General features: G+C 38.5%; 1 protein-coding gene across 4 annotated transcripts in view; it reads left to right on the top strand.

Moving 5' to 3' along the window:
- PLEKHA5 (pleckstrin homology domain containing A5) overlaps nt 1-14,249 on the top strand; it is a 160,328-nt gene that overhangs the window by 101,801 nt on the left and 44,278 nt on the right. For all 4 annotated transcript variants that reach the window (XM_069003537.1, XM_069003542.1, XM_069003536.1 and 1 more), the window contains exons 7-10: nt 2,923-2,995; nt 6,402-6,502; nt 7,427-7,542; nt 12,586-13,053. In XM_069003537.1, the coding sequence (XP_068859638.1) occupies nt 2,923-2,995; nt 6,402-6,502; nt 7,427-7,542; nt 12,586-13,053 (758 nt within the window). The remainder of the gene's footprint in view (nt 1-2,922; nt 2,996-6,401; nt 6,503-7,426; nt 7,543-12,585; nt 13,054-14,249) is intronic.

Genomic DNA, 14,249 nt, shown 5'->3' with positions numbered 1-14,249 from the left:
GCTGTAGATTTGCTATTCTGCAATACCAGACTACCCTTGCACTTTATTGGTTTGCAGGAATTCAGAGTGCAGTAGCTTGATCAAAAAAAATGAACAACAAAACGCATTAGGCCATAATAAGAATCTATTTTTCAAATCCACCAAGAACCCTGTAAGAACTTGTCATTTAAACTCAGCTGAGACAAATGTGTGTATGTAATTTTGATCTACGTTGTCATTTACTGTGCCTACTCAGATAGACTGGAATGACCTGCACAGATTTCTGGGTGCTGGTGATGAGTCAGTTTTTAAAAACTACTCTCAGATAATAAGATCCAGAAGTGTGTTTTTAGTGGAAGGTTTAGACAATGCTGTGGCCTCTACTGTCGTTCAATGTTGAGAGTGAAAAATTCTCACAAAAGGTGAGAGATTTTGTTGCTGTGTTTTGGGCCACAGAATCACACAGTTGTCTTGGTTGGAAGGGACCTTATGATGACCTAGCACAACCTCCCCTGCTCAAGCAGGCTCAGCTTGAGTGTGCTGAGCTGGAAGGGACCCAGTCAGGATCATTGAGTCCAGCTCCTGGCCCTGCATAGGACACCCCCAAAATCACACCATATGCTTGAGAGTCTGGGACAGGACTTTGTTCAGCTGGGCTTTGAATATCCTCACAGATAAAGACTGCACCACAACCTCTCTGGCAACCTCTCTGGCAGCTTGTGACAGTATTTGACCATTCTCACAGTAAAGAAGTTTACCTCTGCTTTTTTGTGTCCATTGTTTGTTTTCTTGTCCTTGGCAAAAGTGTGGCTCCACATTCTTTGCAGTCTTTCATCAGATATTTATATACACTCATAAGATGCCTCCTAAGCTGCTCTCTCCCCAGACTGAACAGTCCCAGCTCTCTCACCCTGTTTTCATATGAAAGATGCTCCAATCCCTCAGTCATCTCTGTGGCCCTTTGCTGGGTTCACTCCAGTATGTTCCCGTTTCTCTTGTTCCAGTGAGACCAGTGCTGAGCAGCACTCCAGCCAGACCTCTGCAGTGCTGAGCAGGGAGGAAGGATGTCCTCCTTCCAGCTGTTGGCAGCACTGCTAATGCAGTCTGGGATGCTGCTGCCTTTTTTGCCAAGAGGGTGCATTCCTGGCTCATGATGGTGCATGGGGTTATTCCTCTCCAGATGGAGGACTGAGCATTTCCCTCTGTTGAACTTCAAGAGATCCTTCTCTGCCCAATTTCCCAGCCTGTCGAGGTCCCTCTGAATGACAACACAACCATCTGGAGTATGAGCCACTCCTCATAACTTGTTATCTGCAGACTTGCTGAGGGTGAGCTCTGTGCCTGTGTGCAGCTCATTAATGGAGTTGTTAAATTGTCTTGGCCACAGTATCGACCCCTGGGGCAGACCATGAGGCACTGGCTGCCCACTCCCTGGGCCTGGCACTTCAACCAGTTTTTAATCCAGTTGGAGATGGTTTATGTGGTAAACAATTTAAATGCTGTGATGTTTGATTGGTGTTTGTAAGAAAGTGTGCTGCTGGATATTTATTGCCATGTTTTAGTAGTCATTGAAAGCCAGTTTAGTCAAGAGTTTTATCAACAGATGTGGTCTTCAAAAATTTGTAGTGAAAGCTTCTGCAGGTTTCTTTCTGATAGTAAGATAATGTTTATGTAGTCACAGAGACTGGCAGTTTTTGTTTAATTCAGGGTGTGCTGTCTCTGTGCACGTAAGGACCTTCTGTCATTTTTCTGATAATTTTTAAGTCCAGAGCCAGCTCCCTTTCTGGAAGATGTTTGAAGTGAACATACATTTTCTGAATAGTATTTCCTTGCTAATACTTGGTTTATCCTTTCTTCTTCTTTCAGCTCATTTCCCCCACCCCAAAAAGAGCAGAGCTTGAAATATGAGGCTAAAAATTATCCTGGCTTTTCTTGGGTGGGGAAACTACCTGAAAAATTAACCCACCCCACAGTTTGTCATCACAGAATCCGTCTTCTTCATTGTCACAAAAGCTATTTACTACAAGAATATTGCTAATTCACACATACTTCTCTTCTTGGAACAGATTAACATATTTATTAAATCAGATTCTACCAGGATGTGTGTGCTGCAAGGCTCTGGCTTATTTACACTGCAGTAGTGGTGGCAGTCTTTCATTCTGAGCTGTGTGGTGTAAATTGGTTATAAGCATAAAAGAAAATTAAATTGCTGTAGGAATAAACTTTATTTAGGAAAGAAATTTGCTGTAGATATATGAGTGGTAGTAGAAGACAAAGTTCAACGGAGAGTTTCTTCAGACAACAAAGGAGGATGTACCTGAAATATTATCTTGCTCTTTAAGGAAAAAAAAGCTTTTTTTTTAATTAGTTAAACGGTAGGTTGTAATCTTTATCATGCCTGGAAAAAAGGAGGCTCAGAACAGGCCTTCCTACTCTCTACAGCTGCCTGAGAGGAGATTGTAGTGAGGTGGGGGCTGGTCTCTTCTCCCAGGTGACAAGTGGCAAGACAAAAGGAAATAGCCTCAAATTTTAGGTTGGATATTAGGAGAAAATTCTTCACCAGAAGGATTGTCAAGCATTGGAACTGGCTGTCCAGGGAAGTGGTGGGGTCACAACCCTGAAGGTATCATTAGATGTGTCAGTGTGGCACTTTGGGGGCATGGTTTAGTGGTGGACTTGGCAGTGCTGGGTAGCAGTGGGACTCAATGATCTAAATGGCCTTTTCCAACCTAAACAGTTCTGTGATTCTCTGTTAACTTCAGGCTTCCTGGGTTACAGTCTTTGTTTGCAGTGACAGGTCAGGATGAGAAGTCAAATACTTAAAACAGCCAAGAAAATGAGCTGCCAGCACACACAGCCCAGCTGTGCAGTGCCTGGTTCACTCTGTGAACCACTGCTGCCCCCAGTCTGAGGGTTCTGACTCGATCACTGTGATTCATGCAGGATAGCACTGGAATGAAGCTGTGGAAGAAGAGGTGGTTTGTGCTCTCAGATCTGTGTCTCTTCTATTACAGAGGTAAGTTCAGCTCCTGAGAGCTTCATTTGCTAATTTTGCTGGAAGCAGATGAATTTTGACACACCACTCAAATATAAGAAATAAGCTGCTGCTTAACTTAATGGATTAAAATGGTTGTATAGCTGTCAATATCCAGGCCTGCTACTCTTATCTTTTTTTTTTCTTTCTTCCTTTCTTGCTTAATTACCACTTTCACATAATTGCTTCCTGCCTGCCAGGCTGTGCTCAAAGGGCAAACCCATTCACAGCCACCTCTGTTACTAAATTCTGGGTTGTGGTTTTCTCACAGCTTCTGTTGCTAGAACTAAGTATGCCAGGTTAAATCTGATTTTTCATGCAAATTAAGCAGCTGAAATGGGGATAGGGAAGGGATTTAGTGCAGGGGAGCTGAAACTCTGCCTTTAGAATGATAAAGAGGATATATATGCCTTTGGGAACTCTAATCAGTGTTCATGAATGCTTATAAAATGAAATGTTGTCCAATTCCCTGTGAGTAGAAGTCTCTGCTGTATTTGGAACAAAAGAATCTGTGAGTAACCTCATGTAGCTAGATTAGACTTATTTTACATGGAAAAAATTAGCTGCTTCTCATTCTAGTCTGGAGTTATGTATGTTAGTGATCCCTTCACCATTGCAGATCATGAACTGTAATGCTGCTGAGGAGATAAACAAATAGGACTTGGGCATAGGGAAACACAGACAATCCTGAAATAAAGTGTATGACCATATCAGTTTAAAGGAGGCTGAGAGTGAAGAGGATTGTAAAGCATGGCAGAATAGAGGAGTGTAAACAGGGCCATCTGCAGCCTTAACTGTGGGTGAAGGGTAACAAAGGGTTTCAGTTTGGGGTGAAACTTCAGAGTTGGTAGAACTGGTGCTGATGCAGGTGATGCTGCAAGCAGAGACTGATGAAATTAAAATGGTGCTCTCTGAAAGTGCAGCATGGATCCAATCAAAGACAAACCAGGTCTGAAACATAAAAGCTCTGTTTGCAACTGGTTTAGCTAACAAATTCTGAATTCTTCAAATATAATAATTAGACTTTGCTTCTCTATCCCAAGTGGTACACATAGTTGGATAAACCCCTGCTGAGTCAAAAATCAGGCTAAAATTTTAGTCGTGGAGGCATTGACTGACTGATTCAGTTACACTGTGGTTACCTAAGTGGTCATTATATACTCTGTGCTTTTTACAGGCTTATTTTAAACACATCTTCAGGCTTCTTCTTCAAAAAGTTGTAAAGAAAGTGCTACGTTATAGCTGCCTTAAGAACAGATTAAATTGAATGTAAGCACTGCACAGGAAGTTTGTCAAAATAAAAAAAGCAATAAGCAAAACCAACAACAAATAAATATAAATTGCTCCATAACCTTAGTTTTATTTTCTACATGTTAATCTGCCCAACAAGCTGAAATACAAGCAGAATAACCTGAATTGTTTATGTGATAGATGTAGCTTTTAGGTATCACTCACTAGAAAGTAGTTAAAGCTGTTAAAATGGAATTAAACCTGTGCAGTGAGAGGCCAAAATATATTAGAGGTGGCTGCTAAAATATAAGAAGCTTTTACACTAAACCTTTTATGTTTCTGTTAGCTCTGTCTCAGATATTGAAAAAATAGAACAGGGAGAGTCATGCCCTTGCTCCCAAATCAAACCAGAAACCGTGTTTGTGGTTGTGCAGTTGTGGTTGTTGGGTTTTTTTGGTTTTGTTAGTAGATTTTACTAAACTTCTACAACTGTGTTACAATGTTAGCAGCTGAAATATAGTTTATAGATGAAAAGAAAAATCATGTCACTGTATTTTTTCACAGCTTAGAGAATACTCTTTTTCTGTTCCCCCATGGCATGAAGGACTGTCCACTTCCATATTGGAAGGTGTTGTTGGCACAAATAAAAGTGCTTAGAACTGGACAGAAGATCTGCTTTTTTTCTCATGTACTGTTCAGACACAGCACACAAGTAAAGATGGGCATGGGGCACTGGAATATGTAGATAAAAGCAAGCCTGATTGGAAACAGATTTTTAAAATCTGAAACTGGAATGTAGCAGTATGTCTTTAACAAAGACCAAAGTCCTCCAGACATGCAGCTGTTCAGTGGAACAAAAATGCTTAATGCTGTTATGTGGCACTAGTGGGGGGATTTACTCAGTGATTAGTCAAAATATAATCTAGCAGAAGAGAGCTTTTCCCCAAAACAGAAGTCCAAATAAAGTAAACCCCAACATTTGCCACATGTTCTGAGACAGAGGGGAAAAAAGGCACATTTTTGTGTGTGGCTAGCAAGGAGTTAATATTTGAAGGGAAGGTGGGATCGTTTCTGTCATACTTAAGGGTACTGTTGAGTTCCTGAAAGCAAATCCACTCCTTTTCTTTTCTGCCTTCTAACTGGAATAATTTTGTGCTCATCTCTGCAATTAAATAACTATCCCAGAAAGTGTAATTTTTGCATCTAATCTCTCAGGTGATACTAAAATGGCTGGGCACAACTTTCCCCATATAAATAACTTAAATGAAGGTTCTGCCTGTTCAAAATCTAAGGACTAAAAGGAGAACCTAGAAAAGATTTGAAAATTCACACATAAGCAATAATCCTTTTGTGCTGTTGAAATATTTTAATTGTAAGTGTTTATTTCTCATTGAAATTTCATAATACCTGTGTTTTCATCTTAATTTCATAGATACACAGTCATTTATTGTGGGCACTCTCTTCAACTAAGAGAGAGTTATGGGGGACAGTCTCTAAGATACTGATTACAAATAGAAATTCTGTACATGAAACACAATTAAGACTGACTTTGTGAATTGCATCCAATTATTCCTTTATTAGAGTATAATTGGATTTAAAAGCTGGATGTGGCTTTCAGTTAAAATGTCAATTTTTCATTATGATCTATTGATCTAAAATTTTGTGTAAGACAAGGTTCTGGGAAAAGGGTGTGTGTTTTGGGGGAGAGCTTTTTTTTACAAATGATCTGAAACGTATGCATTCTTACAAATGGAATGTAATTGACTGTAAACTCTTTGTGGGAATTATAGTTATAATTCATAATTAAATATCATAATGGGGATTATGTAGCATAATATGCCTGAGATCAGAAGAAGAATGTGCACATTTTTGGTAAGGCCAACAGTCGTAAGCAGTGTTTTAAACTACTTGTGTTGTCATAGGTGTTTTTACTGAGCAGGCAGTAGATATGTGGTGTTCTTGTTCTTGTCACTGAATTAGAGGCTTCACTTCCATCTTCTCTTCAAAGTTAGTCTGGGTTCCTGGTTCTTAATGCATTCTCCTCTGAGCTAAACTTCTTGTTAGTGCTCATGTGAGGCTAAAAGAGTTTCATCAAGTGTCTGAATGCAAGTGTTGTGTGTCCAAAGGCTGTTTCTCTAATCCAAGTGTGCATTCCCAGATGAGAAAGAGGAAGGAATACTGGGGAGCATACTTCTGCCTAGTTTTCAGATATCTGTGTTGTCTGCTGAGGACCATATTAACCGCAAATATGCCTTTAAGGTAAGGGAATCAGCTTTTCCATTTGATTTTATATCTGAAAGCACAAGAGCCTGGTCATAAGAACTCATTTTTACAGAGTTATTAGGTAAAAAAAGATTGACAAACAGCTTCTGAGGCTGATTTTTGCATAATAGAGTAGCAGAAGTTTCAAGTACTTAGCCTGATGTAAATATAGACATAATCACTAGAATGGGAAAATGGATTGATATCACTTAGTAGGAGGATTTTCTCTTTAGTTCGTGGATCTTAAATATTCGGTGGTGCTTAATAATTGTAAACCAGCATCTGCAGCTGGACTTAGCCCACTAATGAAAGTTCATTAGTTATTTAGATAACAGAGTATCTTTACACAGAAATAAGAATAATCATTTATTATCACTTAAATCACAATATTACATGAATCACTCTCAGGAGTGTTTTATGACAATCTTTTAAATCATGATATAAATTACTTTACTAAATATTTTGTCCTGACTTTTTTTGTTGTTGTTTTATGAGCTCCTTTTGGCACTTCATTTGGTCTCCTAAGCAAGACATCATTTATTTACTATGGTAAGTACAAATTAAAACTTACTGTATCATTCAGACTGCCAAAATCCATGCCAAAATCTTATTTATAAGAATTATATTAATCTACATTAATGAATGCTCAATATAGTTTTTAGTAGATTGAAGAAATTCTAAGTGCTTTTTATTTAATGTATTAATGAAGAAGCCACTATGATTGAAAATTACAGGCAGTTATTTTGAAAATATGGATGCAGTGACCAAGAAACATTGTAGTGTTCCTTTTGATTTTTTTTTTCTGATCATATTATTTGCACTAGATAAAGCATTAGAGTGAGTATGCAGTAACAATATTTGTCTCTCTTCTTTTACAGAACCTTTCATTTTTATTGCAATGACCATGTCATTTCCAATCAGGCAGCTCATCCAAACATGAGGACCTATTATTTCTGCACAGATACAGGGAAGGAAATGGAGTTGTGGATGAAAGCCATGATAGATGCAGCACTTGTGCAAACAGAGCCTGTGAAAAGGTAGTGTGGATTGACAAAACAGTGGGACAGTGTATTGCTTTCTCTTATTTAGTTTGATTTATTTAATGAAAGGGTGGTCCTTAAAATAGAATGTAAATTGGCTGAAGTGATTTCTGCTTATATTGAAGACCCCTTACTAACTGGACAGTGTTGGATAGAATTTTGAAGTGGTAGAAATAATCTAAGTTCTGTTCTGAATATTGACTGTAAGGAGCTAGAAGAAGAAAATGAATTATCCCTTTAGCCAGTGGCATCAGAAGAAGTCCAATGACAAATGCTGTGTGCAGGCGTGTTTGACTTCCCTGCCCTCCTGACTGAGCAACAGCAGCTCAACTGGTGGTAGCCTGTGGCTTAAAACTGTCATAATTCTCAAATTCACAGCTGGAGTTTCCAGCTAAATTAACCAGTTGTACCTGTGGGCAACCTGTGGGGAGCCATTCTTGTTCATCATTAAGCTGTCACCAAATTTATGCTTACCTGATCTGGAGCCTTATCTTTCTGTGCCCGTGTGTTGACAACGAAAAGCAAATTATCACCGGAAGCTTTGTGTTCTCAGAAACTGCACACTGTCTGCTGCTGTCTCTCCAGTGAGTCATTTCCTCTCAGAATGTGGTCCCTAGGGTCAGCTCCATGGCATCTGTAATGGAGACCTCATCAATTGAAAGTTTAAAAGCTCCTCGTTATTGACAGCACAGAACTTACTGCTGATGGCTGCTGTCACTTGATCTGTTCTCCACTCTGTTAGTTCCTGCTACCCTGGAGCTAAATAAATGTCAGCAGTGCTGAGAAACTCTAAGTTTAAAAAAATAGTAAAAAAATCTCATGGGCACAGGTACCAGAGAAGTTAGTAGTAATAAACTTAATCTGAAAAACCGGGTTTGTATTGCAGATGCAATGGTAATTTACATATGGAGAAATTACTAAACTAAATCAAACCCACTCTACTTCAAACAAAAATCACATATCAATTGTAAAAACACTTTGTAGAGGAATAAAACTGAAGGGGGTAATTCTGAATCTTTTTCTGAACCAGTGAAGTGACCTTCATTTGATATTTGCAGTGCTGTGAATATCTGCCTGGACAGCACAGGGAGAACGGGCTTGCCAACAGCCAAACAATTGTCAGAAAAGCAACTTACATAACATGGTCTTCTTGTTTTGATTCAGGCAAGGAACCTCAGAATGAAACAGAAGTAGATGTGACCTCTTTGAAAACTTGGTTGGTAGCCTTGAAATAATTACTTCAGAGCAAATAGATTTCAAGACCAAGTCTCAAAGACTTTCATATCTCTTAGCTAGAATAAGGAAGAAAACCCTTCAGACATCTGTTTTCTAAAGAATCCATCTTTTGGCTAACAAACCAGTTCTTGAAATGAAACATAGCAGGATATGATCTTATGCAGAAGAAATACTGTTCCTTCCCTGCAAAAATCTGTTAAGTATTAAGTGTTTTATTACCTCATCTCTAAGTAACCTAAAGTTTGGCATGGCATGCTCTAAATATAAAGGAGTTTTTTTCAGCCAAATTTGGCAGTGCTTTTGTTTCTCAGTTCTGTTCTTTCTAGAGGTTCTGACACTGCACTGACTACAGTTTTTTAACAGACTAGATACTTGCAATACAATAAATGAGTAATTAAGAACTTGCTGCCATAGATATTCATGTAACCTGATGCTGGGCCACTTTTGATTGACTGTTAAATGCCCAGTGATAAATCAAGAGTTTTTTACAGTATAGTTCTTTAAATCTAGAAATCAAGGTACTTCACTGCTTATGGTACTCTGGAAATCAAATCCAACAGTCTGTGAAACCAAATCTTTTAAATAATTTTAGCACTTTAATTTGTGTCCTTATTTTTCTGGAGATGTGAGTTCTTTGGAGAGGATAAAGATAAAAGGAATATTTAAAACATTAAGTTGGTGGGAGGGGAGAGATGTTGCCAAGTTTTTCATAAGCTACTCTTCTACTCTTATTTTCCACGCATAGTTAGTGACATAAACCACAAGTGAGATACTGAAGTGAGAAAATAAAAATGTACTCATTTCTCTTAGAACTCTTCTCTATTAACAGCAGAAATATTCCCTCCTGGTGTTTAGCTGCAGGGAAGGACAAACAGTATTTGGCCCTATTGACTTAATTGTAATTACTCCTTTCTAAACATTTCTGATTTTACCTAGATAGTGCATTGAAGTTTAATAACGTACTGAGAGACCTATTAGAATAATTAAACCAAGTACTTTAGTCAGTGAGGAGCTATTGAAACTGATGACTCAAAATATGGTCTCAAACACCCTCTCTGGATCAGCAAAACATCTTGCTTATTCCATGCTGTATCCCTGCAGGCCACAGTTGGGTTGTATCTGAGTCCTGTTTGCTTGCTTGTGCTTGTAGATGGTCACGTCCACCAGCACACTGATTTACCATTTTACCCTCAGTGCTGATTCTCTACTCTCCCAGGTTGGAGTGTCATTTCTCTGTCCTTTCACTGTCAGCTTGTGTGCTGCAGCCTTTGTTTCTTCTCAGTGATGCAGCATGTACTAAGAAAAGATTGCCTTTTTCCCTCCTGGTGTAGTTACTTTCCCTGAACAGCATAAGCCAGGCTGCCAAAAAAGCACTTGTTAGCATAGAGACATCCACAGTGGGGGCTTACTGACATCACTGGGCTTGGAAAAGATGGCTTTTCCTTTTCAAATGCCTCTGCCTTGCTTGGTTAAATCACAACCCTCATGTCCATCTGATCATTAATCATGTGCTTCCCCCTCTCCAGCCCTTTCAGAATTATTTCTTTATATAAACCAGCATAAAATAGTACTTTTCCTGTATTGCATATTACGTATTATACATATGATTCCTGTTTGGTTGCAGAAATCTATAAATTGCATTCAGCATATGCTGAAAGACCCATGTTCTGTGCTCATCCTCTTCTCCCCATCCCGTCCTCAAATAGCCTGCAAGCCTCATTGAATGTCTTTGAGAACTAGCTATAAATATGGAGTCAAATATACATATGGATTTATATTTGTTACATTTGCCTGTTAGTTTCTGATAATTTTTCCCATATGGATCCTTCACTGTGGATCCTTCACTTGCTCACACAGAGTTGGCTGATGTGGTTTCACCAAGTTAGAGAGCCCAGAACTCTGAATATCAGTCCTTCAGCCTCTACAGCATCACAAAGATTGTAAGATGGAAATGTTTGGCTCTGCTGTGTATAACCATAGTAACAAGTGATACAGCATGAGGCTGCATGGAACAACAATTCTGTGATTTTTGGAGTTGTTGGTTTTTAATTAAAACACAGTGGAAAGTACTATGAGAGTGTGAATTGAACACAGTGCCAGGTTTTGACTTTGCCACATATAGGATGAGTGTCCTAGAGATGCTACTCTCCCTCTCCACCATGGATTTTCCACCTGTTTCTCTGCTCTAAAGCCCCTCAAGAACAATTTATAGAAAGTTTTATGTTATGTAAGGGGGTGGGTGGTGCAATTGAGACATGCTGCAAATATTAATGCCTGTGTTCAGAATTATTTGCAAGGTAGTCCTTATATTCATTTGGAAACTGCAGAGTGCTGGCTGAAAACTGAAACCTTAACACCCTTTTTGACATGATAATTGTGGGATATGGAGTTTGCCAGTCAGCGTTCCTGTTGGGAAATTCCTTTGGTTTCTGGTAGAAGACTGGGTAGTACAGTTTTGAGGTGGGAGTGAGGAGGTGATCCTGGTTTTTTTATCCACAACCTTGAGAAGGAAGCTAGGCCAAAATGTTTGGTCTCAGGAACAATTTAAGGTCTTGTGGGGGAAAAATAAATGCCTTTTGTTCACGATGGGATAAGCATTGTTGCTCCTAGTCAGTTGTGTGTGTGCTGGCCTTTATACAGACACTTGAACTGGACACAGTTACAAAGATGAATAAGGCATTTGCGAAAAGAAAAAAAGCAGAACAGAACAAAAAGTTAATTCAACATCATCTTAAAATAAAGTGTTGTTCTTAGTTTGGTTTTACACAGAGATGTAATCTTAAGGAATTGTATCTCTTCCTCTTCTTTCCTCCCTTACCAAAAAAATGTAGAGCAAAACATTTTAAGGTGGTGGGTTTTTTCTGGTGGGCTAAAACCAAAACTCACTATCTGAGCTGGAATTGAAGTTCAGGTCCTCCCAGTACAGCAAAAGATAGATCTTCTTGACATTTTGAAATTTTAAAAAGATCACTAATAGAACTGCACACATTGAGTATTTGTGTAAATACTGTAAAGCAGTAGCAATCCTAAAAATATCATTATTTTTGTGGTACAGTTCCTTAAGTCAGAAGCTATTTTTCCCCCTTAAAATTAGAAAAGCCGCAGTCATTTTCCACAAAACCTATGCCAGCCAAAGTGATAACGTACCAGAGAAACCTAATTGATACCAATGGCCATGAAAAGTCATTTGCTTTCTTTAAAAGGAGCTCATTGTATGCTAAATTCAGCAGTATTGTGAATCACAAGCTGCCTTTGAAAATCATCTGAATTTCAGGCTGTTGACATTTCAGTAGCTCTTGGAGAGCCACTGAATATTTTTACCCTTTAAATGTTCAGCCCTCCAGGAACTGAGCATCCACTTTTTCAGACTCTGGCTTTATTTCCTGTTGTGCACATTTTTTCTAGGGAGTTGATTGACTGGTGACTGCAAAAAGAAAGTTACCTCATGTTATAATTGTTTTAAAACAGCAAAGAAGGAGAGACGTGTAGAAGAAAAAAATACACTTGCCAACCAGAAAAACCCCAAATCAACCAACCAAAGAGCAAACCAACCAGGCACTACCACTAGCACTAATCCCCAAACAAAATTAAAAAGAAAAGAAAAAAAACCTCCAAAACAACAGGAACAAAAACCCCCCAGCCTGTCCTCGATTATTGTGAAAATGTCCTGATTTTTTCTCTCAGAGTCAAGATATTGTTGTAAAATATATGGACAGGGGTTCACTGAAATAACTTTAAATTCTTTATTACTATTTGTAGTGAATGCTTTTTCGGTATTATAGCTTGTCATATGTTCCCTTCCAGAACAGAGAAGTTCACTGTTGAAAATACATCACCTCGAGAGGCAAATAATATTTCAAACCATCGGGTGCTCATTAAGCCAGAGGCACAAAACAACCAGAAAAACAAAGAAGTGAACAAAAACGAGGAGAAGAAAGCTTTGGAAGCTGAAAAATATGGATTCCAGAAAGTCGGGCAAGATAAACCATTAACAAAAATTAACAGTGTAAAGCTAAATCCTTTGGGATCCGAGTACAGGACTTTGCCCATAAGCACCATTCCTGGTGGGCACTTCAGACCTGTCCATCTGAATGGATCTGAGAGTAAATCCATGGGAGTTGTGCTGGCAGATGCTGCAGATGGGGCTCATCACAACGCGGTGCAGGCACACATGGAGTCCGAGCGGGTTATGCAGAGAACTAATTCCATGCTGCAGCTGGAACAGTGGATTAAAATACAGAGGGGGAAAGGACAGGAAGAGGAAACAAGAGGGTAAGTTCTGTGTAATTTTTTTTTTTTTTCCTGTTAGGCTTTCTAAGAAATAATAACTTACTTTTGTACCCTGGTTAGTTTTTTTAGGTCTTGGTTTATATGACATAAATACATTCTTCATTGTTCTCTGTAAGAAATGCCTGGATGACTTCTCAGAACAGATTTATGAAAGTTTCTTTTATTAGCATTTGAATCATTATTAATAAATTAAAGTATATTAATAACTCAATAAACAAAAATGGCCAGAAACCCTTTTTGGGCGTTAGAAATTTCCCTGTCCTAGCAGGGAAATGATGTCATCAATCATAAAAATTCTGTTTCCTCTTAAAATCCATTCTTGAAATTGCCCTCTCTTCTGCACTTTGTGTTCACAAATTCTTGTAATAATACTTTATTTGAAATTCTTAAAAAAATCTTCCTGGGAGCTTTTAAACTTTAAACCAGCTTTAAATGAAGAGGGAGAGAGGAGATTTATCTAAAAGTAAGACACAGAAATCTAACTTGATGCTTAAACCTTCTCATGAAATTAGCTATCTCCCAGTTACAATATTGAGCTCTAGTGCTTATTCATGAAGCTTTAAAATGATGGGTGAATGATTGACAATATTGGATGTCATGCCAATAGCAATTTCTCTGTCTGACAGAAGCGTAGGGACGTTGCTTCCAGGCTGGCTTACAGACAAGCAGCTCTAGCAGGAAAATGTAAAAGGTTTTTAATATTACATTTGATGGGAAGTATGGAGATGCTATCAAAGGAGATATTTTGAAGAGCTGGAAATTATGGAGTTTGAGTATAGATGGATGGCAGAGCAGAGCTTAAGATAAACCAAGTTCAGAAAATGTGTTTCCCCAACAAATTTCAAAATACGGGGCTGGGGGCTTCTCAGTTTTTGCAAAATCTTGAAAAATTTCCATGAGTTTGGCTTCCACTTGCCAAGGTTGAGCATTTCCTCACTGCCCTTCATTAAATATAATTAGAAATTGTTAATGTGTTGTTTCATGAGATTCTCATCCTAAGTAGTTTGATCAAGTTTAAACTTGCAATACAGACAGGGACTTGCATACCCTGACATTTATTTTATTATTCAAACTTGCATAATGAGAACTCAGAAGGCTCATTGATGCAGTTAATTCTTCTAATTGGACTTTAAAACTTGCAACCAAACAGAAGAAATTAGAATAGCTGTGCTATTTTT

This window comes from Aphelocoma coerulescens, chromosome 1A (genome assembly GCF_041296385.1).
Source record: "Aphelocoma coerulescens isolate FSJ_1873_10779 chromosome 1A, UR_Acoe_1.0, whole genome shotgun sequence".
Classification (NCBI taxonomy): domain Eukaryota; kingdom Metazoa; phylum Chordata; class Aves; order Passeriformes; family Corvidae; genus Aphelocoma; species Aphelocoma coerulescens.
This window is presented reverse-complemented; position numbering and strand designations above follow the sequence as displayed.